At 52.5% G+C, this 22,522-nt stretch overlaps 8 protein-coding genes across 8 annotated transcripts; 3 read left to right on the top strand and 5 right to left on the bottom strand.

The window, feature by feature from the left end:
• Positions 1–40: 40 nt before the first annotated feature.
• On the bottom strand, positions 41–2,372 carry BO80DRAFT_355718 (protein phosphatase 2A structural subunit TPD3; the record flags this gene model as incomplete). The annotated part of the gene is made up of 9 exons (XM_025715765.1): positions 41–379; positions 432–769; positions 824–924; positions 981–1,125; positions 1,193–1,307; positions 1,366–1,857; positions 1,916–2,067; positions 2,132–2,237; positions 2,310–2,372. 9 exons carry the CDS (start codon positions 2,370–2,372, stop codon positions 41–43), a joined length of 1,851 nt encoding a protein of 616 aa, XP_025575278.1.
• A 724-nt stretch (positions 2,373–3,096) lies between these two features.
• Positions 3,097–5,710, top strand: BO80DRAFT_407484 (phenylalanine--tRNA ligase subunit beta). The gene is made up of 9 exons (XM_025717807.1): positions 3,097–3,363; positions 3,420–3,460; positions 3,522–3,541; positions 3,600–3,676; positions 3,733–3,862; positions 3,919–4,185; positions 4,242–4,483; positions 4,541–5,349; positions 5,411–5,710. Exons 1-9 carry the CDS (start codon positions 3,311–3,313, stop codon positions 5,572–5,574), a joined length of 1,803 nt encoding a protein of 600 aa, XP_025575279.1. The 5' UTR covers positions 3,097–3,310; the 3' UTR covers positions 5,575–5,710.
• A 398-nt stretch (positions 5,711–6,108) lies between these two features.
• BO80DRAFT_425351 (40S ribosomal protein uS3) lies at positions 6,109–7,633 on the bottom strand. The gene is made up of 3 exons (XM_025719499.1): positions 7,400–7,633; positions 6,845–7,158; positions 6,109–6,639 (listed from the first exon to the last, which is right to left on the bottom strand). Exons 1-3 carry the CDS (start codon positions 7,551–7,553, stop codon positions 6,307–6,309), a joined length of 801 nt encoding a protein of 266 aa, XP_025575280.1. The 5' UTR covers positions 7,554–7,633; the 3' UTR covers positions 6,109–6,306.
• Positions 7,634–7,968: 335 nt separating this feature from the next.
• BO80DRAFT_465034 (phosphatidylinositol-3-phosphatase YMR1) lies at positions 7,969–10,828 on the bottom strand. Its single transcript, XM_025722691.1, has 3 exons — positions 10,616–10,828; positions 10,048–10,530; positions 7,969–9,992 (listed from the first exon to the last, which is right to left on the bottom strand). The coding sequence occupies exons 1-3, from the start codon at positions 10,637–10,639 to the stop codon at positions 8,238–8,240; spliced, it is 2,262 nt and encodes a 753-aa protein (XP_025575281.1). The 5' UTR covers positions 10,640–10,828; the 3' UTR covers positions 7,969–8,237.
• Positions 10,829–10,950: 122 nt separating this feature from the next.
• On the top strand, positions 10,951–12,692 carry BO80DRAFT_493826 (uncharacterized protein). The gene is made up of 2 exons (XM_025723840.1): positions 10,951–11,543; positions 11,637–12,692. Exons 1-2 carry the CDS (start codon positions 11,377–11,379, stop codon positions 12,595–12,597), a joined length of 1,128 nt encoding a protein of 375 aa, XP_025575282.1. The 5' UTR covers positions 10,951–11,376; the 3' UTR covers positions 12,598–12,692.
• A 123-nt stretch (positions 12,693–12,815) lies between these two features.
• Positions 12,816–17,084, bottom strand: BO80DRAFT_382486 (uncharacterized protein). The gene is made up of 6 exons (XM_025716895.1): positions 16,781–17,084; positions 16,670–16,686; positions 16,590–16,613; positions 16,117–16,529; positions 15,476–16,051; positions 12,816–15,156 (listed from the first exon to the last, which is right to left on the bottom strand). Exons 1-6 carry the CDS (start codon positions 16,791–16,793, stop codon positions 12,876–12,878), a joined length of 3,324 nt encoding a protein of 1,107 aa, XP_025575283.1. The 5' UTR covers positions 16,794–17,084; the 3' UTR covers positions 12,816–12,875.
• Positions 17,085–17,118: 34 nt separating this feature from the next.
• Positions 17,119–17,781, top strand: BO80DRAFT_91305 (uncharacterized protein). Its single transcript, XM_025724911.1, has 2 exons — positions 17,119–17,158; positions 17,228–17,781. Exon 2 carries the CDS (start codon positions 17,344–17,346, stop codon positions 17,755–17,757), a length of 414 nt encoding a protein of 137 aa, XP_025575284.1. The 5' UTR covers positions 17,119–17,158; positions 17,228–17,343; the 3' UTR covers positions 17,758–17,781.
• Positions 17,782–18,174: 393 nt separating this feature from the next.
• BO80DRAFT_91254 (uncharacterized protein) lies at positions 18,175–20,769 on the bottom strand. Its single transcript, XM_025724910.1, has 2 exons — positions 18,450–20,769; positions 18,175–18,397 (listed from the first exon to the last, which is right to left on the bottom strand). The coding sequence occupies exons 1-2, from the start codon at positions 20,574–20,576 to the stop codon at positions 18,359–18,361; spliced, it is 2,166 nt and encodes a 721-aa protein (XP_025575285.1). The 5' UTR covers positions 20,577–20,769; the 3' UTR covers positions 18,175–18,358.
• Positions 20,770–22,522: the final 1,753 nt, after the last annotated feature.

Below are 22,522 nucleotides of genomic sequence, written 5' to 3' on the forward strand. Positions count from 1 at the left end.
AACATGCAGCTGCTGGCCTACGCCGAGTCGGGAAAGTAGCCTACGGTGAAGTCTGCATGACTTCCTCGTGGCCGCCTGCGGCAGTCGTTGCAAAGTACCGAACGTCGACGTCTTCGTCTTCTTGCAGCTTCTCCAAACTGGGGAGAATTCTTTGCTGGATGAGATCCTGTCCCCGCGGAGTTGGCGTGGCGGTTTTGCCGGCCTTCTCCAGATCTGTGATGGTTCCCTCTGCGGGTAGGCGTCGCAGGGTATCGATCAATACGGCATATGACTTGGCCACATTGAAGCGGATGTTGGGGATCTCGTCCGAGACGAGTCTATCCAAGATGGGAAGAATCGAGTTTTCAATGATATCCAGCGAGACGACAGGGGCAAGAGTCTAAGGTCAAGTTAGCAGGTGAACGTTTTGTCGAAAAGGTTAATCCACATACGGAGATGGCGAAGCATGTTGTCATTCTGTACAGGTAGTTGGGATGTTGGCCCATGGCCATCACTTTAGGGATGATGGAGCCCTTTGCCCAGTCCACGCCGAATACCTCCGTCAGCTTCCTCAGGTTCTGAGTAGCAGCCTCCCGGATTGAAAACACGGTATCACCGAGCCAGCCCATGCAGAGATCACTGAGTTGCTCGTCAAAGAACTGAACTCCCAATTGGCTTGCCAGCAAGGGGATGTATTCGATGATTGCGAGACGAACTCGCCATTGCTTGTCTTCAGCCAGCTGGACAATAGCCGGGAGAAGCGACTGGCTGAGGAGATCGATACCGATGACTGTTGCGATTAGCATAAGTACTTTGCGTTAAGGGATGCGTATCTCCTGCCTACCCTTGTTAACCAATTCCAGCTTCGAGATGATGTGCAGGCGAACATCCGGGAATTCATCTTTGAGCATTTGCAAGAACATAGGAAGGAGGTGTGCGATGGTCCTGAGCAGAATGTAAGCAATCTAACCCGATGACACCTTTGAATAAGTGGTACTAACTCATCCTTGCCAAGGATTGGTGCAAGGCCACTGATCTGAGTACCAAGCGCCGCGCGCACATGCTGAGATGGATCCGAAACCAGATCCTCCACGCTAGTCATGATCTCATTAAGTAAGGTCTCCCGGTCAATCAGGTTGCAGAAGCCTATGACGTACTTAGTCGACGATAACGCCTTGGGGGCTGGGAGGATTGGGGCGCGCAAAATTCATACCTGGAATTTGGCCGGCAATGGCAGTACGGACTTCGGCCTCGGTGTCCTTCAAAAGCTTGACAAAAGAGGGAACCATGTCACGAGTCACAACTTCTTCATGCACGGCTTTAGCGATCTATCAATGAGGTCAGAATAATCCAAGGTACGACCGAATACTGCCAGGACGATAGTACCTTCTCATATCTGTCAGCAACCATGTACCGCACCCTCCAACTCTTATCCTCGAACAAGTTTCGCAAGGAGGTCAAAAGGACACCATGGCTGGGCTGCTGTTCCTTGGGGATTTCCTCCGCGATCGAGATGAGAACGTCAACCGTAAGCAAGCGCACACTGTCCTGCTCATCGGTTGCGAGATGTTGAAACAGGGGTATCATTTCGTCGATAACGATCTGGGTATTCAATTCTTTGATAAACTTCGCCAAGTTATTCCCCGACTGTCTCCTCACCATCGGTGTGTCGTCATGCACGAGGCCTGCATAATATTGCCGGAGAGTTTGCTGTGATGCCTGGGTAGCTTTCCTGTAGGGGACACAGTAGAGGCCGGTCGCGGAAACCTTGGAGGTGAACCAGTCGGCTTTTGACAGGCGTAGAACCATAGGGATGAAGTTCTCTTCGACTTGTTTCTCGGACAGCTGTTCACCGATCTTGTTGAGAGACTCCACGGCCTAGAATACGGTTACCACGAGGGTCCGGTGACGAACGAGACCGGTTGTAGATTCCTACCTTCTCTCTGACCAGAGGCTCTTCGATAGCGGCCAGGTTCTCGAGCGGAGAGAGGAGTACATGCCCGTACTCCGGACCACCAACATATTCTATGAAATTTCCCAGCTCCTCACTTAGTGCGGTCAAGACTTCATCTTCATCTTCGACAGAATCTATGACGCAGGTGTTAGGGGTGTGCTTTGGCCAGACCATCCCTCTTGCTTTGCCGGTACTAACCATCAAGGAAAGGAATCAGTTCCTCTCGGGTCCTTTCGGGCCCTAAAGCCAAGGCGATAGTCGACAGACGGTGGATGGCATTGAGGCGGAGAAGTACATCGTCATGCTGAGGGATTCAAGAATTAGGACCACCGATGCTCGAGGGTCAGGGATAGGACGATCACGAGGGCGACTATACCTTCAACTCATCAATAAGGACGGCGATAGGGTAGAGCTCGTCGTTTTCACCCTGACCCTCCATTGCGAAAATGATATGTAGATGTGAGCTTGAGAATTAGGGAACAAGCAGAGAGGCAAGGATATGACCGGTCCAAGTCCTCGCTCAGGCTACGATCCGACCCGCTCGCACGCGAACACGACGAATATTTCCTGAGAGCAGGCGATCTGTAAGGGAAGGGATATCGTGTGATGGAACGGTAATGTCCGAGGACCTATTCGAAACCGGAATAGTCCGTGTTAGCGGGAGGGGCGTGGTGGGAGAAGAAGAGATAGAGGTCAGTGAGAACCCCGGAGCGAGGTTTCGTGGGGTTTGGGCCGCCGCAGGACACTTGAGCAACAACAGCAGCGAGAGCATCATACCTCGAACAATTGGACCGGGACTAGATAGTTATGGTCCAACCTTTGACAATCGTAAGAATCAAGATACCCCCGGGTGGAATGTGTGGGGGATATGCAAAAGATCTTGGAAATGGGGATATCAAGCTGTTCTGTGGGCGGCACTTGAGGGGGGGGGAGATTACGAAGGTGACGGGATGGGCTGCTGGAGGTTACTTTCGACTTGGAAGCATTCTGTGGCTGGTGAGGAGAGCGCAAGCAGGCGGTGTACTGTCCCGTACCGGAGTTCGAGTCCGGTGAGGTCAGTAGAAAGGAGAAGGAGGGGTGACTGCCTGTGGCGGTGCCTTTCGGGTGGCTTGGGTGCCGCCGCCGCCTGGGAAGAGGGTCAAGCCCCAACGGGGAACAAAAGACTTTAGTAGACTACGACTACTTACTTACCCAAACGGTGGCAGCCAGTCCGACTGAAGTCCGCGCTCTTGTTGTTCGTCCTTTCCCCCGCTGAACTCGTGCCGTCCCAGACGTGGTGGACCCTATCCAGACAATTCCTAATCCCAGGAAGTCTGTTGAATTCTCGTTTGCTGGCTTTTCTTGTTACTCTGTCTTGACTCATCCCCCGCTATCACCATGCCTACTATCTCCGTCGACAAGGAAGCGCTTTTCAAGGCGCTCGGCCGGGAGTATGCGCACTTTGTCCACTGTATATTTTGTCCTCTGTGCTGACCAGGTGCTCTAGCTACACCACCGAGGAGTTTGACGAGCTGTGCTTCGAATTCGGTAAGTCGGACATATTGAACCGGGTTTGGCGGGGCAATGCGCTGACTGCTACTGTGAACAGGCATTGAACTTGATGAAGACGTAAAACATCCCTTCACCTTCCTCGCCCCTTGCGAGTCGCAGTGTTGACAAGATTTAGACCACAAACTCCGACAGACCGATCGTGAACGGAAAGCAGGAACCCCCGCAGCTCAAGATTGAGATCCCCGCCAACCGGTACGCACCCGCGATGTCTTTGATGGTGTAGAGTTCATATATTGAGTGACTTACAGCTATGATCTGCTGTGCTTCGAGGGTATCTCCCTCATGCTCAACATCTTCCTGGGCCGCCAGCCTATCCCCAACTACAAACTGGTCGAGCCTGCCAATGGAGAACTTCAGACGATTATCGTTAAGGAGGATGTGAGTCATGGTTGGGAGTTCGGCTCGACATAGCGGGAGCTAATGCTTTGGAATAGACCATGAAGATCCGTCCTCTCGTCTCCGGTGCCATTCTCCGCAATGTGAAGTTCGACCAAGCGCGTTACGAATCCTTCATCGCTCTGCAAGATAAGCTCCACCAGAACCTCGCCCGGCAAAGAACCCTCGTGTCGATCGGTACCCACGACTTGGACACCATCCAGGGACCCTTCACATACGAGGCGCTTCCCCCCAAGGACATCAAGTTTGTCCCTCTCAACCAGACCAAGGAAATGAATGGCGAGGAGTTGATGGCTTTCTATGAGGTATGATTCTTGTGTACTTGATTTGACGAACAAACCGGGCCCTTACTCTGTAACAGAAAGACAAGCATCTGGGCAAGTACCTGCATATCATTCGCGACTCCCCCGTCTACCCGGTGATCTACGACTCGAAGAGGACCGTGTGCTCTCTCCCTCCTATCATCAACGGTGATCATTCGAAGATCACCCTGGACACCAAGAACATCTTCATCGAGATTACTGCGCTTGACAAGACGAAGCTCGAGATCGTGAACCGGATCATGGTTTCCATGTTCTCCCAATACACCTCTGAGCCTTTCACGTAGGTCCCCGTCTCGTCTGGTCGCTGGGATACAAGTCATACTTACAGGACAAATAGGATTGAGCCCGTTAAGGTGATCTCTGAGCACAACAACGAGACCAGAATCGTGCCAGACATTGCCCCCCGGACGGCACATGCCGAGGTTTCTTACCTCAACCAGTGCTGCGGATTGGAGCTCTCCCCCGAAGAGATCTGCACTCTTCTGAAGAAGATGGCTTACGATGCGAAGCCCTCTGCTACGTCTTCTGACTTGATCGATGTTTTCGTTCCCCCGACCAGAGCCGATGTGCTCCACCAGGCAGATATCATGGAGGACGTCGCCATTGCCTACGGCTTCAACTCTCTTCCCCGGTCTTTCCCCAGCAAGTCCGGTACTGTCGCCCAGCCTCTTCCCATCAACAAGCTCACCGATATTGTGCGCACGGAGGCCGCTATGGCAGGCTGGTCTGAGGTGCTGCCGCTGATCTTGTGCTCGCACGACGAGAACTTTGCTTGGCTCAACCGCAAGGACGACGGAAACACCGCCGTCAAGTTGGCCAACCCCAAGACCACGGAGTTCCAGGTTGTCCGCACGAGCTTGCTGCCTGGTCTGCTGAAGACCATCCGTGAGAACAAGCACCATGCAGTGCCCATGAAGATCTTCGAGGTCAGCGACGTTGCTTTCAAGGACGTGTCTCTGGAGCGTAAGAGCCGCAACGAGAGGCACTTTGCCGCCGCCTGGTACGGCAAGACCAGTGGATTCGAGGTTGTCCACGGTCTTCTGGACCGCGTCATGGCCATGCTCAAGAGCGCCTTCATGACTGGCGAAGAGGGTCTTGAGAACTCGGCTATGAGCGATTCTCAGTACTGGATTGAAGAGCTCGATGGTAAGCTACCGAGAACGACACCTGAAAGAGCCCCTTTTGAGCTTGCTAACTGAAAACCCAGAGCCTACATACTTCCCCGGCCACGCCGCATCCGTTCACGTCCGGATAGCCGGCAAAGACCATGTCATTGGTGCCTTCGGTATCCTGCACCCCACAGTGCTGGAGAACTACGAGTTGAAGTACCCTGTCAGCACTTTGGAGATCAACATCGAAGCTTTCCTCTGAGCGACGACGGAAGATCAAGCAAGGACATGCGTAGACGATAGATGTTATAGAAAATAGCTGATGCCATGATCGATTATTACCCAAGTTAGCAAGAGGATACAATCAAAAGCAAAAAGAATTTCGAGACTCTGAAGGCAGATTCATTTGCCAGTTTCTAAAAATATTTACTCTTCATACTAGCACTATCTACGACGTGTCGACCCTTCCAGCCCAGACTACGAGACAGCAGTTACGTAACGTACTGATACTGACTACTCCAACATCTTTAGGTGATCATGAATGCATATTCCTTTTTTTTTTGCTGGACCAAACGATTTTTTTCTTCGTACGCCTATCGCTCCATTTGCTTCCAACCCTGCCGCGATTTCTCGTTCCACATCCGTATGACGTGTATACCTGACGCAGTCTTCCGCTCCCCAAATGTCATCATCGTATCGGACATCACTTGTTATCCCTTAAGTCATTCCTACCTAGATATTTCACTAGTGGTAGGAAAGCAAGCGAGGTGAGAGAAAAGCTGGACGTAATCGCCCAACCAATCGCCGCATTGGGTGAGAGAGGGAGAAGAGAGAGGTGAGGAGACAGAAGAAAAAAATAAACAGCTTTTTGTTTGGAAGAGGATCATAAGAGTTGTTTATTTGGTAGCGTCAGGTAAGAGATATAGTGTTTAGGATAGGACGGACAGGAGGAAGGAAGAAAAGAAGAAGCAGGGCCTAAGAAAAGGAAACCATTTTACTCCTGGGCGTAAGCCTCGGCGGGGGCACCCTCCTGGGTCTGCTCGGCCTGCTGCTCGGCGAGACGCTGCTGCTCGGCGGCCTGCTGAGCGGCAAGGGCCTTGGCACCGTAGTCCTGGCTCATGGGCTGGAGGATGGGCTGCTCCTCCTTGGGCTCGATGATGGTGACGGCATCGGGGAGAGTCTTCTGGGGGCCGGCCTTGCCCTCGGGGTCGGAACCACGCATGATCTTAACCTTGATACCGAGGACACCCTGGCGGAGGAGAACGTGGCGGGTGGCGCTGTCGATGAAGTCCTTGGCGGGCTGACCGGAGTGGATCATGAAACCGTCCTGTTGGAGATCATGTTAGTCCTGGATTTGTTCCATGCACGTAGTGGTTTGATTCTTTTCGAATGGTTTGAATCGGTCCGGCAGTCGCTTCGTTGTTCGCATTTTCGGAGATGTTGTTTGCTGAAATCCACCACTGATCCGGGACCGATTCGACCATTCGAAGAGATTTCTGTGCAAGGGTTTCGTTCCGATATGATCAACGTACAGTGAACTTCATGGACTTGGCACGGGCAGCACGGAGCTTTCCGGAAACGACAACCTCGCAACCCTTGGCACCGCTCTCCATGATGAAACGGAGAACACCGTAGCAGGCTCTGCGGACGGCCAGACCGTTGAGGAGCTTGTAGCGGAGGGACTCGCACTGAGCGACGGCGGACAGACCGCGGTTCTGGACCTTGGCGGCATAGAGGGAGACGGAGTTCTCGGGGAACTTGAAGCGCTTCTGGATGAGGGAGGTGAGCTCGCGGATGCGGCGGCCCTGCTCACCGAGAACCTCCTGGGTGTGGGTGGCACGGATGACTGCAAGAAAAAGAAAAGCATCCGTTAGCAACTTGACACAGTTTCCATCTTTTATATTCATATTTTTCTTTTCAATCCAATCCCGTTGTTGATCGCCAGCCCGGTCCCTGCAATTTGCTTTCCTCCGCGGATATAAAAATTTCCATCGATTCTCTTCCTCTTCTTTTTTCCAATTTTCGGCTTTCGGCTTCCACAACACACTGGGTCTAGGATGAAACGCAAAATAAATCGGGCGACGTACTGATGTCGGTGACGGTGGGAGTGACACGGACTTCGACGCCGGAGTATCCCTCCTCAGCCAGCTCGCGCTGGAAGAACTCGTTCAACTCAGCATAGAAGACACCGTCGGCGACGAACTTGCGGCGCTTCGAAATAGCTCCCTGGACAGCGGCCATTGTTGCGTTTCTGCTGGGGGTTTTGAACTGGCGAGGAAACGGCGGTTAGGGGATGTCGTTCGAGGGCGAAATGGGCGGCGGCGGTCAAGTCAGTTTTGAGAAGTCCGGCGTTAGTGGGGGGTTTTTGCCATTAGGGCTTCCTCTGGCGGTTCTGGGCTAGGGCTCAACCTCGCTTGCTGCTCCGCGGGCACCTTTCCTCCTTTGGGCCCGCCAAGCCCCCCCTAGCTCGCCAGCTCGGTCGCTGTCCGCCTGAGATTTCAGGCGTCCAGGCACGGTCCCTTCCCGTCTTACGGTTCCCAGGCTGGATCGTCACTCTATCTCTCTAGTGCCCCATGGGACAGTCTGCGCGATATCTATCCGTTGCCAGAGGCGCCGGCTAACCCAAACGCGACCACATATTGGGGGAGAGACCATGCAAACCCATCTATTTCCCAATCCAGCATCGGCACTGGCAATGCTGGACCTCGTTCTTGTATTCATGCAATCATAGTTCGACGGTAAACTGTACTCTACTTCCCTCCCTGGGGAAAATGCAGCGTCAAACAATAGAACAACAGGCATACACGCATAGATGACACGGACATTCACGTCCCCTCTGGGCCTATTCTGACCGTCCCCCAGTAGGCCATCGTAAATACATTGATCTGTATGCGGACTCTCAAGAGTAGATTTCTCCGAAGCGGGTCATTGCATCTCAACTTCCATTGGGTTCAAGCTTTTAGCTTCCGGGCTGTTTTCCTTGCTCCTAGGGAATGCGAGGCTTGAGATTCCCGCAGTTACTGCCGCCATTCCAGTTGAAGCAGCATTGAAGGCGTCTTTGCCAGGTGATCCAGCGCCGACCGCGTGGTGGGCAGTCTCAATGCCGGTTAAGACTGGCGATGGTTCGACACTACTGGCATCGCGATCGGCAGGTGGTCTAGAACCAGATGACCGCACGCCATTCATCTCTGCATCAGTCCGACCAAAGGCCTCGCTCCACCACCTCACCTCGTTAATCCGCGGAAAGATAAGCCGCTCCTTCCCACGCTTGTGGTCGTCGATCTGAGGGTCGTACTGAGGGTTGGAGAACTGCTCCCTCCGCGCTAGGAAGTAGTCCCATACGCTTCGAGTTCGTTCCTTTGCATTCCAGTCCACACGTTCCTTCTCGCTGTTGAAGAGGAACGTGCCAAATTGACACGAGTAAAGATGGTACAACAGTCGGCGCAGGAAACGTTCGTTGAACTCGAATCTTGTCGGGTACTGGTATAGCAATTGGTATGTCGCATCGAGGAATTGATGGAAGACGGGGCTGGTCTCCTTCACCTTGGTCACTTCCTTTTCAGCCGCAGCTGTCCTGGGTATGGAGGTGGCCTTCTTCATGTTCTCCGAGTCGTAGTTCTGCATTTCCCCGTCCGATTCCCCAAGTGAGTCGCGACTGGCGTTTTCTCGGTTGAAGAAGCCTTTGGCGCTCAGGAATGCATTTTCGATGGCTCTACCGGCACCACCACCTTCACCAAACCCACGGTTGGAATCTCCCCCGATGCGCTCGTTCTCGATCTGGAACCATTTTTCACTGTTCAGGTGGCCCGATCTGTGCCGAAACATGTGTCCAAAAGAGAGCCAGTCCTTCTCTACCAGGACCATGAACCCTTCCATCGTTCGATAGTAAGGATCGAGACAGACCTGACTCAGCGCGCTCAACTGACTCGTACGATCCCACCCGTCTGAACAGTGAATCAAGACGTGAGAATGCTGCAGCCCAACCTGCCGAGCAATCAACCGAGCACCGTCCAGGATGCCGGAGATGTGCTTCAACCAACCACTTCGTGCAAGCTGGTCTTTGCTTGGGCCTAGTGGAGTGACATCGGAGTCTTTCAATGCATCAATCACCTTGCTCAGGGAGTCTCTCATCACGTGGATGTTGTCAATCCCAAGGTAAGCCTTAGTAGCAAACTTATAGTTGTCCATGTTCTCCGACCCAAGACCAACCGCCTGCATGGCAAAGGCATTGACAGTGGGTCGGGCGTCAACAATCAAGTTGTGCTGTTGAGCGCCATAGATTTGCGGCCTTTCTTCCGTGTCTCCAGGGAAAGATGTCAGCATCTCATCCTCCAAGTCCTCAGGAAGCGTCAGATCAGCCAGCATGTGACTGCGTGAGGCATTTCCTTGTGTTGCTTGGGAAGATTCGGGGTCAAACCCAGATGGGGTAAAGCTTGCGAGCGGTCTCTCTGAACGAGAAGTCGAGAATATAGCTGCTAGCAATGTTTCATCCTGAATGCTTCGGTTCTGACGCACACCTACAAGGGGCTGCGAGCTTCTTGTGATGGAGCAATTGTTCACGGGATGGAGATATGTCAGAACAGGGACTCTCGCCCGGGACCGATACTTTCCCGCATGATTGAGTGTGTTGTCTGAAATGGACGAGGGCACTGGTAGAAGAGCAGGGTATGTCGCGGAAAACTGGAGGACGAAAATTAATACCACGATCCAGACAGTTGCGTTTGTAGACATTTACCCCGTAGTCTGTGTTCAGCTGAGAGATACGCCAGCCAGAGCCATCCCGATCGACACCTTGTCTATTCCATTCTTTTCTCGGGTCATACAGCTCCCAGCCATTGAATTTCTGCTCCGGAGGGGGAGGTCGATATGTAAAGGCGTACAGCTTATCGATCCGCCCGACCTTGCATGTCCAGCATTTTATGGTCTCATAGACATCACGCGCCTTGCTCTCGGTGGTGAAATAGAAGCAGACGAATGTGAAATCCCGACAACGGAGGCGAATTGAGGACGGCTGGCGGGCTGCGGCGGGGGTGGGGCGGCAGGTACAGAAGGAGATGATGGGGTATGTTATCCAGAGCTCCTTGGGCCGGGCAGCAGGGGCCTGGGGCTGCGTGGTGTCGGTTGAGGAGGGGATGTGGGAGAAAATAATGTGGTGAGGGGTGAGGTGGAGGGTGCCGACCACCTGTTCGCCTCGGCGCGCCAAGGTCACATCTTCAACCTGAATCCCAGGGAAAAGCCGTTAGTCGGGGTTCTAATGTCGTGCTCCACGCCGTCAGATTGAGGCACCAATCTACTAGACTGACCTTAGCGACCCGTGTTCTCTCCATGCCTTGCCTGTTACTAGTACTGTATCCGCATCACTTCATGACTGTGCACTTTGATTGGTCCTCGGGATAGCAGTACAATCAGAGACTGCTAGAGCTATAGATTGACAGAACTGAAAGAAATGAGAAATCAAAGACAAAAATATAATCTAATCTGCCGACCACGTATAGATGGGAGGGGGCGAGGCTTTGGGAATGAAGGATGACAGGCGACATTTTCAGCTGCACGGACGCCCGGCCAAATGCGGAGCCCCTCGCTAGTAGCCCGAACGGTGGATGGACTCGAACCGGCAACGACGTCAACCCAGTGGACGGTTTTACTTGGTTTTCCCCAGCAACCTGGCGCTTTCCCTCCGCCATGCTTCGGGTTCGCCTGCAACGCTACCTTGTTTCGACAAAGAGAAGTTATGTTTTGCCCCCTTTAGGCCCCGTACGTGGCAGCCAATTCTATTCGAAGCTGGCCGAACACGACGCCATCAAGCGAGGAGCCCTACTATTGCTGGCGAGGAGCTTCCGTTTTGGGCAACTCATCTGATTGTGGAGGTCAAGAGACTGAATGACAATCCCGTGCAGCTGGCGATTCCAGGCTTTCCATCTGACCGCCTCATATGTGACTTACCATTCATCTTGAATTACACCCCAGATCGTCCTCAACTCTCGTCTTTATAAACATCCTTGTCAACTAACGAGCAGTGTCCCCCGTTTCTAACTGACAAGACTTTGAATTTACCGACCTGGACATGTCGGAACTATATTGCCCCCTTCCTCCCAGGGATCAGGACATCTTCCGCTTCCGAAGTCAATATGGTGCGAGCTTGGGTTCGGTCTTTGTTCTTGGCCCCCGCCTGAACAATCACACCCCGCGGGAAGATCCAGATGGGTCAAGTGAGTTACAGTCACTCAAAAAGTGGGTACCAGAAACCCTCAGGCAGTCAGGCTATCCTTTGGTGGGTCTTGTTTCCCTACAAATAGATACTGAATGATCCTCCGGCACGGATAGGTCGATAGCGTCCAACGGACTCGATGAAACAAGACGAGCTTGGGAGACCCACTGGCTCTCGGCTCTATCCCACGATGACCTCAGGTGGCTCAAAGATGTAGCACAATGCAGAACTCTTCGCATACCACTAAGTTTCTACTCCCTTGGGCCTCTGTTCTGCCTGGGGACACCCTTCGAAGGGGAACCGTCAAAGGTGTATCACAGTTGTTGGAATATCGTGAAGCATCTAATCGAAAAATGTCGATTTCACGGTATCGGCGTTCTCATAGACTTTCACACTAGCTCCAGTGGTATAAATCTCTGTGCCTCGGAAAAAGATCGAGCAGTGGCTAGGGACTGTGTCGCTTTCTTGGCTCAAGAGGTAACATTCCATGGAATGTCGGGGGTGGTTGGACTTTCCATATCCTCGGGATGTGAAAATGCCTCAGACATGTGTGAATGCTATGGCGAGGTTCTAAAGATAGGCAGGGCCATTGACCCATGCTTGCCTATATACATCGATGACGGCCAAGAACAAAGCAAGAAACAAGTTTTCGCAGGCTGCAAAAGCGATATTCCTCAGTTCAAGACAGACTTCTTGAACGGCACAGTCCAGGTTCCTAGCTGCCTGACGATGCCCCAAGCAGAGGTTCGAGAGAAGACCCAACAAGCCAAAGCCAATCAGTCGCAATTTCTTGAAAAGGCCCTGTCACAAATTTCCAGCTCCTGGAGCTCGCACAAACGCCAAAGCTTCGCCCACGGCTGGGACTTGGGATACAACGATGCATTACAATTCTTTGGCGCTGCCGTCCAAGGTGTCCTGCCTCCCCGAGATGGCGCAGACAAGATCAGTGCTTTAGAGTTATGGATTCGGCAGCGCAAAAGAGACATAGACCCGGAGCAACTCGACGAGGATCCTACGGCGTGGGAGGAGGGTCTTCGGAAAGGAATTGACGACCTCAGTGATTTTGTGGGGATATGAAACAGCAATTTGAAACTTCGTCAGTCAGTAATGTTATGGTATTTAATTAATTAATAGGACGGCAAAGCGCTAGCAGTTTTTAGTAGAAGTTTGACTCCCATATATCTCTAGAAATGAACAATCCTACCCGAAATTGTTTTCATACTACAGGACCACAACTGGTGACCAAGCACGAGCACTAGAAACAGTTTTATCCAATATATTTTCGTAGTATACATATATCATCAAAAATCTATAAATACACGGTTCGCGAACCGACCTCACTCCAAGGTAGATACTTATATAGCGCCGGTACTATCCCAACTCGCCTCTAGACGTCGAGCTTTATCCAACTCAAAGGCCAACGCACAAGCGGTCTTATAGAAAGTGTGGAAATTGTCCTTGAGTGCGTCGCGAGAAACATCCGTCTCGGAGACGGATTCACCCGATGCAGCTTCACCGTTCATCATGTCCATGTCCATGTTCAGAAACAAGTCCGAGGTCTGGTAAGGGTTGAACGAGCCGCTCTCGTAGAAAGAGTAATTGAGCTGCTGGCCGCGGAAATCGTAGCGGTGGACCCGGGTGCCTCTGATATCGCTGACGGGGAGGAACATGTATTCTGTGGTGGTTGTGTCCTGGCCCAGGATCTCGCGGGGCAGGGTGACTTGGGTGAATGCGGGGAGAGGGTGTTCTCCGTCGCTGGTGATGGAACGGGTGAAGAGGCTTCGGAGGCTGTCTTCTAGAGCCTCGAGGGAGAAGCTAGCTGGGGGGCTGGTGAGGAGCTCCCGGGTGAGTTTCCGGGTGAAGCGGAGATCGAGCCCGTTCTCTGGGAGGAGGTAGTCCACGTTGCTTTCGGCTAGGATTAGCTTTGCGCTGCGCATGGCGAGTTCCGGGTTTGGGTCGTCGGGTCGGCGGTTGGTCTTGGCCGTGACTTCGAGCTCTAGCTGTGGGAAGACGTTGGCGTTGAGGGCGGATGGGACCAGCCGTATGCGATGAGCTTGCTGGTGCTCGTCTACGGATTGCGGGGCCAGCATGCGGAGGAATTGGGCCGCACGAGGGATATCAGTGGTGAATGTCCTTGGGAGTGACATTTTGCCGAGCTGAGAGGCATTGACTGAGCTCTCCTCGAAGAATGGCTTGCGCAAGAAAAGGCATTTGCCGACTGCTGCTGTCACAGATTCATGAACATCCGCGCTAGTTTCTTGCTTTGCGTTGTAAGTGACTTGTTTTTGTCGGAGTAGCTTGAAAAGCTCGTCCGACAGGCGAGTTTGGTGATTATCGAAGAATTGCGTGTCTAACGGGCTTATCTCCGGAGACTGAGTTGCTGGTGTGGCCCAGCGGAACCATGCCTTTTGTCTGTCGGTCCATGTTGTGTTGTGCTCCGGGTCGACATTGTGGACACTAGCCGGTTCGGTGGAGGGAACGTAAGTGCTGAAAGGGACAGGAGGAGCCGTTGCGCCATAATATGCTAGGTTGAGGGCCCTGCGTGCATTGTCTGCATCCTGCTTGTTCTCAACAAGATAGAAGATCTGAGTCGGCGTATGCGGGGTGGTTTGTTCGAACGCTACTCTGTATGTCTTGGTCACCCATGAGAGAAAATCGGATGTGAAGATGCGATTGTTGACTTTTGTCCTGGTTTCATCTGGTGGCAATTCAATGTCTTCCTGTCGAACCCTAGTAGTGGTATCATGTATAATTTCAGAAATCGATTCACAGGTACGCTGCCGTCCTGTGATTCTCACCAGTCCAAGCGAATGCATGACGTCGATGTTTGCGTCATGTACGCTGGCTAATTCTTCGAAAGAAAAATGTTGCGAGTTGAGGAGTAGAGATAGTGCTTGCGTCGGAAGATGAATATCTAGCTGACCAACTTCATCGAGAACTCCGAGATGCCAGCAGTCACGGAGAATCCTTTCAGCAAGTAGATATTTTCCCTGAAGAGCCTGCGACGGGGCGACTCTATCAGCGACACCTTTTCGAGAAGAAAGCTCGCCGGTTTCAACGAACTCAGAAACCCCGGGTGACCATTTTGTAGCTTTTGTCCCATCCTGAATCCAACCGTCTTCTTTCGTTTCTGCTATGTAGTCTGATAACTGCCGATAGGTAAAGGATGATTGGAGCTCATTCCGGAGAGCCTTCCAATCGGCAACGGTCAACTTATGTTGGGGTTGGTGACTGGCACGAAAACTTTCGACACGGGTTTTCAACAATTCGCTGTCGACGTAATCATCATCATTCTCTATTTCCTTCAAGAAGAGAGGAAGAGCAGTCTTGTCGGTGACTTCCTTCGGCTCCTCTTTCGCTTTGCGTAATTGGCGGCGTTGTCGTTCCGGCACGACCACGACCTCACCGGGATTCCCGAGGGTGCTCACGGAGATAGGTACCTTCTGACCCCGGCTTCTTCTATGAGGGCGTCGATGTCGGGGAGGACGATGCGGAGGCGGAGGCGGCGGCGGCGTGTCTTTCGCATCACTTTCGGTGGATTCGAACCGGATAGCGACACTACGCCGGCGCAGTGAGGGAGGGAGGAAGCTCGCTCTGCATTCTGGAAGCAGTCGGCAGGACAACAGACCTGCTGCGCTGTTTGAGGATCGAGACAGCATATGGAACAAGAAACCAAGCGCACCAGTCCGAAGTCTAAGAAAAGTCCATGATGGAAAGTCGAAGCTCGGATTGATGCAATCTGAAATCCGCTAGTCCCAGAACGGGTTAGGCGGGATGTGGATCCATCTTGCAGATACGGAGTAGATACGGAGTACCGAGTACGGAGTACTAGTTATCAGCAACCACGCACCGGGGATTTCAGTCAGAACCCAAGCAGAGCGCAGATGTATAAGAAAGAGGCAAGGGGGTATTGTACATGGGAATTTCTAACGCCATAAGCACCACACTAAATCACTCCTGGTTCATTACTTCCCAACTCCGCAAGTCCTCACGCACATCGAACTCGGATAATTCGAGTTCCGAACTACGATTCTTCCAAGCCTTCCCTTTGGGGTTGTCATACAGTTGCTGCTCAATGCTTCCGCCTTTCCTTGCATGGTCAATGGCCGGGGCAAACTCTGTCCCCTTAGCATCATTCCGAAGATGATTGCTTGAAGAGCTTCTTGGCCGTCTCTCAGAACTAGGAGGAGACAATCGATTGTCTGAGAAAGCTTGTCTTGCACCTGGATGTCCGTGTGGTGACAGTCGGTCGGCATGATGTTCGACGGATTTCTCGGCGCGAGCATCGAGGCTGTCGGCCCAGCTAATACCTCCAGAGAATAATTCTTCGATCAGCTTATCCGCCGGCAAATCGTCCGCTCGAGAATTCCAAGAGGCAGCCAGCGTGCGGCGGTACATGTCCTGCATGTCTGTGACTTCCCGGCTCTGAGTGTTAATTGTCGGTAGCCGGCCCAGATCGTCATGTTCGCCTTGTTCCGAGGATACAACTCCCGCAATTCCACCAAACACCATGGCTGATTTGAGGGGCGGCCTGGACGTCATCAGCAACATGCTCCGTCAGTACTTCGCACTGTCCTTCACGATGGCATGGCATACGTAATAAAGTTCCGATCCCCTTCGACTTGGCGAGTAGCAATGCCAACTTTAAGCGTGCTGTTGATCTTGCTATCCTGCATCAAGTATCTCCGTACGATGCCCTCGTCATCATCGCTCTTGTCCACGTATTCGGACAGATTGAGTCTGATCCTTCCCAACAGGTTCTTATCATTGTTTCCCCCTGACGCAAATTCCTGGATAATCTCGAAGTAAAGCTCGCATTCATGGAGGGTCTGGTTCCGGTCAATGGTGAGCCTGACCTGCAAGACCTTCTCGTAGTTCCAGGATGCCCTGTGGTCTACGATGACTGCCTTATCCGTATGGCCGTGGTGTTCAGTCGCACTGGATGATGGCAAGCGCCATTTGACAAAAGCGGTACCGCTCACGAGGGGGACATTGTTGAGGTCGATGATCTAGAATGACCATAGCAGTTAGTCGGTGCGTTACTTGCGATGAGACAGATGGGATCTCACTCTTAGAACCAACTCGAACCTAGGCTACACCTGGTATTGGCACCTTCAATATCTTCATCAGTTGAGCGTGATCGACTTACTCTCCGGTTCTTGGGGACTAAGGGTTGCAGCATTAGCGCCGATGCCAGAAGACATGTCATTCAATCCGACGATCCATTTGCTTAACAGAACACGCATGGTGGGAGACATACCAAAGGCCTGCATGTTTGGCAAGCTCGAAGCCAACAAGAACGGTCCTGAACACCTTGTCTTTCATCTATTCGAGTGTCCGGGTAACTTCACGCTGTCCTGCGAGTCGCTGCCGGTCGAGGCCCTCGCCGACCCCCCACATCCGGAGCGTAGGCGGCGAGCTACCCCTGATGGCATAAAATGACCGCCTACGCATTCGGAAATCAACCTCGTATTCGCCGAGGTGAAAGGAGACTGACACCAATCTCCACTCCTGACGAACTAACAGCTTGTTTTTGAAATTAGACCGTAGTTTGCTAGTCCACCATTATCCGACTTGTCGCTGAGCATGTGAGGAGAACTCATTGACATGCGGAGTCGCGGGGAACCATTCTAATCAGGTGACTAGCCATGGCGGTGAACCACCGAGATGGCAGTAATCGCGACTGACAAAATCCCATGAACTACAGTCAACACCTCAACAAACAGTGAGAAGTCACTACCTACTTGCTTAAATTGACCTGTCGAACTCATCTTCGCATCGAGCTGCCTGGAGAACCCCCGCTTCCCGCAAGCCTACATCAACATGGATCAGCAACTTCCTCTCTCCCCGCCTTCTGAGCCGACGCCCACTCCCACAGCCAAGCCGGTCCCGCTGGACTCCCCCGTCCGCACCACAGCAATCCACGAACTACTGCCTGAAATCCGTATTCCCGGAGAGGCTCTCCCGCCATATAAGTTTCACCCGGTCACTTGTGTTCCCATCGACGAGGAGGATATACGCGCTGAGATCGAAAGGTTACGCCAGGAATTCCCGTCCCCAGAGGCGGCATTAAAGGCGCAAGAACAAGTCGCAAGAGAAGTGAAACAGAAGCTGCAAGACGCCGAGAAGAAGCGCGAAGATGTCCAGAAAGCCATGGATAAGAAGATCAAGGAACGTAACACCGAAATGAAGGTCTTGTCGAAGTTTCAAGACAAGCCTTCAGGAATACCGTCTTAAAGTCCGTTTCGACCCCGAAGCTTTACAAATTACACGAAGATTTCCAATCAAGGCGGCTTGCCAAAGGCCACGGTTTTTCTCCTCACTGGAGAAGAATTCGATGACGCGAAATGCTGTGCGACTGAAGAACAAGCAAAATACCACATGGCACTCAAGGGATTGGACACCCTAAATTCGCCTGGCTTCGCTCTACGAAACCGATGTTCGGTGAATAACACAAGTTGACCATCCATTTGGCTTCCCGCTCAGGATACCTGCGGGATTTCCAATAACAGGTCTATCCGCTGCTAATTGGGCGGTGATGTTACTCGGCTCGCAAAACCTATAGACGGGTTGAGCTCACGGCTCTCTACAAGATTCTCGGCGTTCAGTACACCTTATCCATGTACATCATTATGAAATGTTCTTGCGATTATGGACCAAGCCAGCCTATACGACTCGGCACGGCGTTCTGATATTTTGGACTATGGACCAGCTATAATTAAGACGTCATCTGTACCTGACATTGTATGGGTGGCACACATCGCGAAACCAACATGAAGCACATATTACTTATAAGATTAAGTAGACTCGTATGTCCTTATTATTTTGCGACTCAACTTCACAATGATCCGAGGACCTTGACCAACGCAGGAAGCAACTATGAACCGTTAGTGTCATTCTTGACTTGGTGGCATTGGATCAAAACTTACCTCCGAAGCATCCTCAATAAGCACTTGTGTTTCATTAACAAACTTCGAGGTCAACAAGTTGTTGGCATTTCCGAGAAGGCCGCCAACTTCTCCAAGCATTTCGGGAGTGAGAATGGGCGCGACTTCACTGAGAAGGGGTGCGACTTCGTCGATGAGATTACTCGTTTCATTCACGAATTTAGGCGTCAGCAGGTTCGCAGCATTGCCAAGGAGGTCCTTCACGTTGTTGAGCAGAGCAGGAGTAATGGCAGGGGACACATTATCAATCAAGCTCTGGGTTTCCTCAACGAATTTGGTGGTCAAGAGCTTGTTGGCATTGCCGAGAAGCTCACCAACTTCGCCCAGCATCTCGGGCGTGAGGACCGGTGAAATGCCGTCAATTAGTCCTTGCGTCTCATTGACAAACTTCGGTGTCAAGAGGGCGTTTGCGTTGTCCAGCAGACCTGCGACTTCCGAGAGCAGATGAGGCGTGATGACCGGCGAAAGATCACCGATCAAGTCGTGGGTCTCCTTGACGAAGTCAGATGTCAGGAGGTTATTCGCATTTCCGACTAATGACTGGGTTTCGTTAACGAATCCTGTCGTCAACAAAGAGTTGGCATTGTTCAAGAGGCCGCCAACTTCCCCGAGAAGAGTAGGCGTCAAAATCGGGGCCACGGAGCCAATCAAGCCTTGAGTCTCATTCACAAAGGTCGGTGTCAGGAGGGCGTTGGCATTGCTCAATAAGCCAGCGACCTCTGCAAGAACGCCAGGTGTTAGAACGGGGGCAACTGCACCGATCAAGCTCTGGGTCTCCTTCACGAAGTTGGCAGTCAACAAGCTATTGGCGTTGCCCAAGACTGAGTTGACCTCCTTGAATAGCTCGGGAGTGAGTGCGGGACCGACAGTTCCGATCAGTGATTGAGTCTCATTGACAAAGCCCGGCGTCAAGAGACCGTTGGCGTTGCTAAGGACCGAGTTGACCTCCTTGAACAGCTGGGGTGTCAGAGCGGGCCCAACAGTCTCAATCAAGGATGTTGTCTCCTTGACGAAGTTGGCGGTCAACAGGCTATTAGCATTAGTCAACAACGTGTTGAGCTCCTTGACCAGCTCTGGTGTCAAGATAGGGCCAACTGCCTTGATGAGCGACTTCGTCTCCTTAACGAAGTCTGTAGTCAGGAGGTCATTGGCATTGTTCAAGAGTGTCGCGACGAGTCCAAGCATGTCTGGTGTCAAGATAGGAGAGATTGTTTGAATAAGACTCTTGGTTTCCTTGACGAACTCGGCCGTCAACAGGTTATTACCATTGTCAAGCAATGTAGAGACCTTCTTGAACAACTGTGGCGTGACCAGCGGACCAACCGCGCCGATCAATTGCTGGGTCTCGTTCACGAAGGTCGGGGTCAACAGGCTGTTTGCATTGTTCAGAAGACCGTTCAACTCGGTGATCAGCTGGTGGTTGAGCAGGTTGTAAGCAGTGTCGAGCAGGGACTTCGTCTGGTCAGTGGTCTTGTCATCGAAGAGGTATGCAAAGTGGTTGAAGAAAGACTCGACATTTTTCAAGAATGTCGGGGATGCAAGACCAAGGAGACCGCCCAGGCCATCGCCAATATCCGTCAGCAAATTTCCAGAAGAACTCGTGGCAGAAGACCCAGCATCCTGCGTAGAGGTGGCTTCGCGATTAAAACCTGGTTGTGAAATGGTTGGGCCAGCGCTGCTGCTTGCTCCAGCGTCCTGGCTGGAGCCACCACCCAGAAGGCCGCCGACCAATCCTCCTAGAAGATCTCCATGCGACTGGGTAGCGGTATTCTGGCTCGGTGCTTCTGCAGCCGTGGCAGTTTGCTGACCGATACTGGGGGTAGTCTGCTGATCAGCTCCCCCGGCCGATGGTGGCTGGTTGGCGGCGTTTCCATACGACTGCTGGGTGGCGGCGTTCACGTTTTGCTGGGTACTGGCCGTCAGCCCGGATGCTCCCGTTGCTGCTGTTGCTGCTGCCCCCGCTGCGGTGGCTGTCTGTGCAGCCACATGTTCCTCTGGCGTGGGTCTTGCCTGAGTCGAGATACCAGCTGACGAGGAGGCCGGAGCTGGAGTTGCCAGCGAGGTGCCGGAAAGCAAGAGGGCGGAAAGAAGTGCCGACGAGAAACGCATGCTGAAATTGTGCTTTCCACCAGGGAATGCCAGCTATTGACGACGGAAGGGTCAGGTTCCAGATCGATGCAGACCGCTGGGCTCCTTATATGCCTGCCGATACACGGGTGCTACCCGTTCTCTCCACCTCGATCCAAATATCGAGGCAAGACCGAGGGCTGTCCTGAACCCCACATGTGAAATGACGAGGGCGTGCTGGAGCGTTTCGTCCTGGCCACACTACTGAGGCCAGACGGTCTGGCGGGGGCAATTCCTCTTGGGTTGTGGCCGAACACGACAAGATCGTCCGCAGTGGAGCGTCCGAGGACTACCTGAATGGCCACCCGTGGCCGTCGCAGGGAGACGTTTCCCTGGACTAACAGAAAACGGCTTAATTAGAGCAATCGATGCCTGTCGGAGTGAACCGTGCACCTCATGCTGCGTTAGGGGTCTTCGCCTTGTGGGGGACAAACAATGGGAAGGGAAATTGCGAGTTGCGCTTTGGGTCAGGGTTTGGCTCCCGATATGGGCTTATTTTTCCGCTCAAACTTTCTGGTACCTCGGTGATCGACACAACGCCTATCATTCTGAGTCAGAGCATCTGACAATTGCTGCCCTTGCGGTAGAGGACATGTTGCAATTAACTCGTTAATCAGTGCTGAAACCAAGACAGCGATTGGATGTACCGTGGAAGTAGACTTGGTTCCTGGATAGGAAGCGTGGCTTGGATGGCCCACTCAACAGACTCAGCCATTGACTGGTCACTGTGGTGAATAAGTTGCGTGACAATCTACTAAGCCGTCTATAGCAAATGTTCTTCGACCTTATCTTGCGGGGACGGTGGAACGCTGATGGAGCCTTTCGGGAAGAAGTCGAGTCTCCGGTGATGGAGTACCACCCGCTAGTCGCCGGGGAGCCTAACTGCAATGACCACCATCGACCCCAACCTGCACGCTGCCCAGAGTTGCACTTAGGACTCGCGAAACAGTGCATGGAGAAGTTGCCATGCTGTGCGATTTGGTGAGAGACATGCTCGGTGACATGTGAAGCAGCAATGCCTCAAGGAACTGGAGTCGGCAAGCGGCCAAGTGGGCGACTTAGTTTGCCTCGGATTCGATCTAATTTAGCTTCATGATCGACGCGACCATCAAGCGGGGTTGGCGCCATGGTTCCTCGACCGCACGAAGGATTTCTTGCTTATGCCGGGGAAGAATGGCCGTCGTTAGACTATGAAGGGGCCACCCCATCTCCCGGTCGCAATCGTTCGCTTAGACGTCATTGCATTGGAAACACTCCAATCAGCCAAAGTATAACGCGATGGACCTGCATGATGACAATTGCAACTTATTCCCTGCATATTGAATCCCCGCATGGTCGCGTTGCCGGTAACCTTCAGTAGACCCCGAATCCCCTATCTCCATCTGGAAATATCGCCTCACCCTTCATATACGGGCACTGTCTCATCCTGGAATGTCGACAACCTGATCGGAGAGCACAGCCCTTGTCATCTCTCATAGATCCATAGATTGCGGTCCGCCGGAACACCTGCCCCTGACTGAATACTGAGAGTGAACATGAGACAGCCGGGGTGGGGATGGATCATATCTCGGGCAGATCACCTGTGGACTACAGTGCTACACAGCCCAGCAGACCTTACATCTTCAATTGTGTAAGTACACAGAGTCAGTGAATGGCAAGTCACTTGACGGCTCGGGCCCTACTTTCTCGATCAGCAGCCAGGACGATCTCCCCGCATAAGATGTGCTACCACATTCTCCTGCGCTGCTTCCTTCGTGGAAAAATCTACCACGGTGATAAATATAGACGCTTTCCTTATCCCATGGAAGCAGTCAGGTACAAGAAGTCAAATTGATACTATAATTACTTCTATCCTGATTCTTTGCTAAAATGTGGTGTTTGTTAGTTGGGGGAGGACCAAAAATCAGACCGGATCTACTTCCGTTTCA

The sequence above is a fragment of the Aspergillus ibericus genome, assembly GCF_003184845.1.
Source record: "Aspergillus ibericus CBS 121593 unplaced genomic scaffold BO80scaffold_20, whole genome shotgun sequence".
Taxonomy (NCBI): domain Eukaryota; kingdom Fungi; phylum Ascomycota; class Eurotiomycetes; order Eurotiales; family Aspergillaceae; genus Aspergillus; species Aspergillus ibericus.

What these genes read in the sequence shown, in the direction of transcription:
- BO80DRAFT_407484 (XM_025717807.1), top strand. Translation starts at nt 3,311, where the DNA reads ATGCCTACTATCTCCGTCGACAAGGAAGCGCTTTTCAAGGCGCTCGGC. An exon ending in CGAGCTGTGCTTCGAATTCG is followed by an intron (nt 3,461 to 3,521) that starts GTAAGTCGGACA and finishes TACTGTGAACAG; the next exon opens with GCATTGAACTTGATGAAGAC. An exon ending in AGTTGATGGCTTTCTATGAG is followed by an intron (nt 4,186 to 4,241) that starts GTATGATTCTTG and finishes ACTCTGTAACAG; the next exon opens with AAAGACAAGCATCTGGGCAA.
- BO80DRAFT_465034 (XM_025722691.1), bottom strand. Translation starts at nt 10,639, where the DNA reads ATGGAGAGAACACGGGTCGCTAAG. An exon ending in AGAGAACACGGGTCGCTAAG is followed by an intron (nt 10,531 to 10,615) that starts GTCAGTCTAGTA and finishes CCTGGGATTCAG; the next exon opens with GTTGAAGATGTGACCTTGGC. An exon ending in AGCTGAACACAGACTACGGG is followed by an intron (nt 9,993 to 10,047) that starts GTAAATGTCTAC and finishes TTCGTCCTCCAG; the next exon opens with TTTTCCGCGACATACCCTGC.
- BO80DRAFT_425351 (XM_025719499.1), bottom strand. Translation starts at nt 7,553, where the DNA reads ATGGCCGCTGTCCAGGGAGCTATTTCGAAGCGCCGCAAGTTCGTCGCC. An exon ending in TCCCACCGTCACCGACATCA is followed by an intron (nt 7,159 to 7,399) that starts GTACGTCGCCCG and finishes TTTTTCTTGCAG; the next exon opens with TCATCCGTGCCACCCACACC. An exon ending in CCAAGTCCATGAAGTTCACT is followed by an intron (nt 6,640 to 6,844) that starts GTACGTTGATCA and finishes GATCTCCAACAG; the next exon opens with GACGGTTTCATGATCCACTC.
- BO80DRAFT_493826 (XM_025723840.1), top strand. Translation starts at nt 11,377, where the DNA reads ATGTCGGAACTATATTGCCCCCTTCCTCCCAGGGATCAGGACATCTTC. An exon ending in GAGTTACAGTCACTCAAAAA is followed by an intron (nt 11,544 to 11,636) that starts GTGGGTACCAGA and finishes CGGCACGGATAG; the next exon opens with GTCGATAGCGTCCAACGGAC.
- BO80DRAFT_91305 (XM_025724911.1), top strand. Translation starts at nt 17,344, where the DNA reads ATGGATCAGCAACTTCCTCTCTCCCCGCCTTCTGAGCCGACGCCCACT.
- BO80DRAFT_382486 (XM_025716895.1), bottom strand. An exon ending in GGGGATCGGAACTTTATTAC is followed by an intron (nt 16,052 to 16,116) that starts GTATGCCATGCC and finishes GATGACGTCCAG; the next exon opens with GCCGCCCCTCAAATCAGCCA. An exon ending in TGGGAAGTAATGAACCAGGA is followed by an intron (nt 15,157 to 15,475) that starts GTGATTTAGTGT and finishes ATCCTCAAACAG; the next exon opens with CGCAGCAGGTCTGTTGTCCT.
- BO80DRAFT_91254 (XM_025724910.1), bottom strand. Translation starts at nt 20,576, where the DNA reads ATGCGTTTCTCGTCGGCACTTCTTTCCGCCCTCTTGCTTTCCGGCACC. An exon ending in TTATTGAGGATGCTTCGGAG is followed by an intron (nt 18,398 to 18,449) that starts GTAAGTTTTGAT and finishes AACGGTTCATAG; the next exon opens with TTGCTTCCTGCGTTGGTCAA.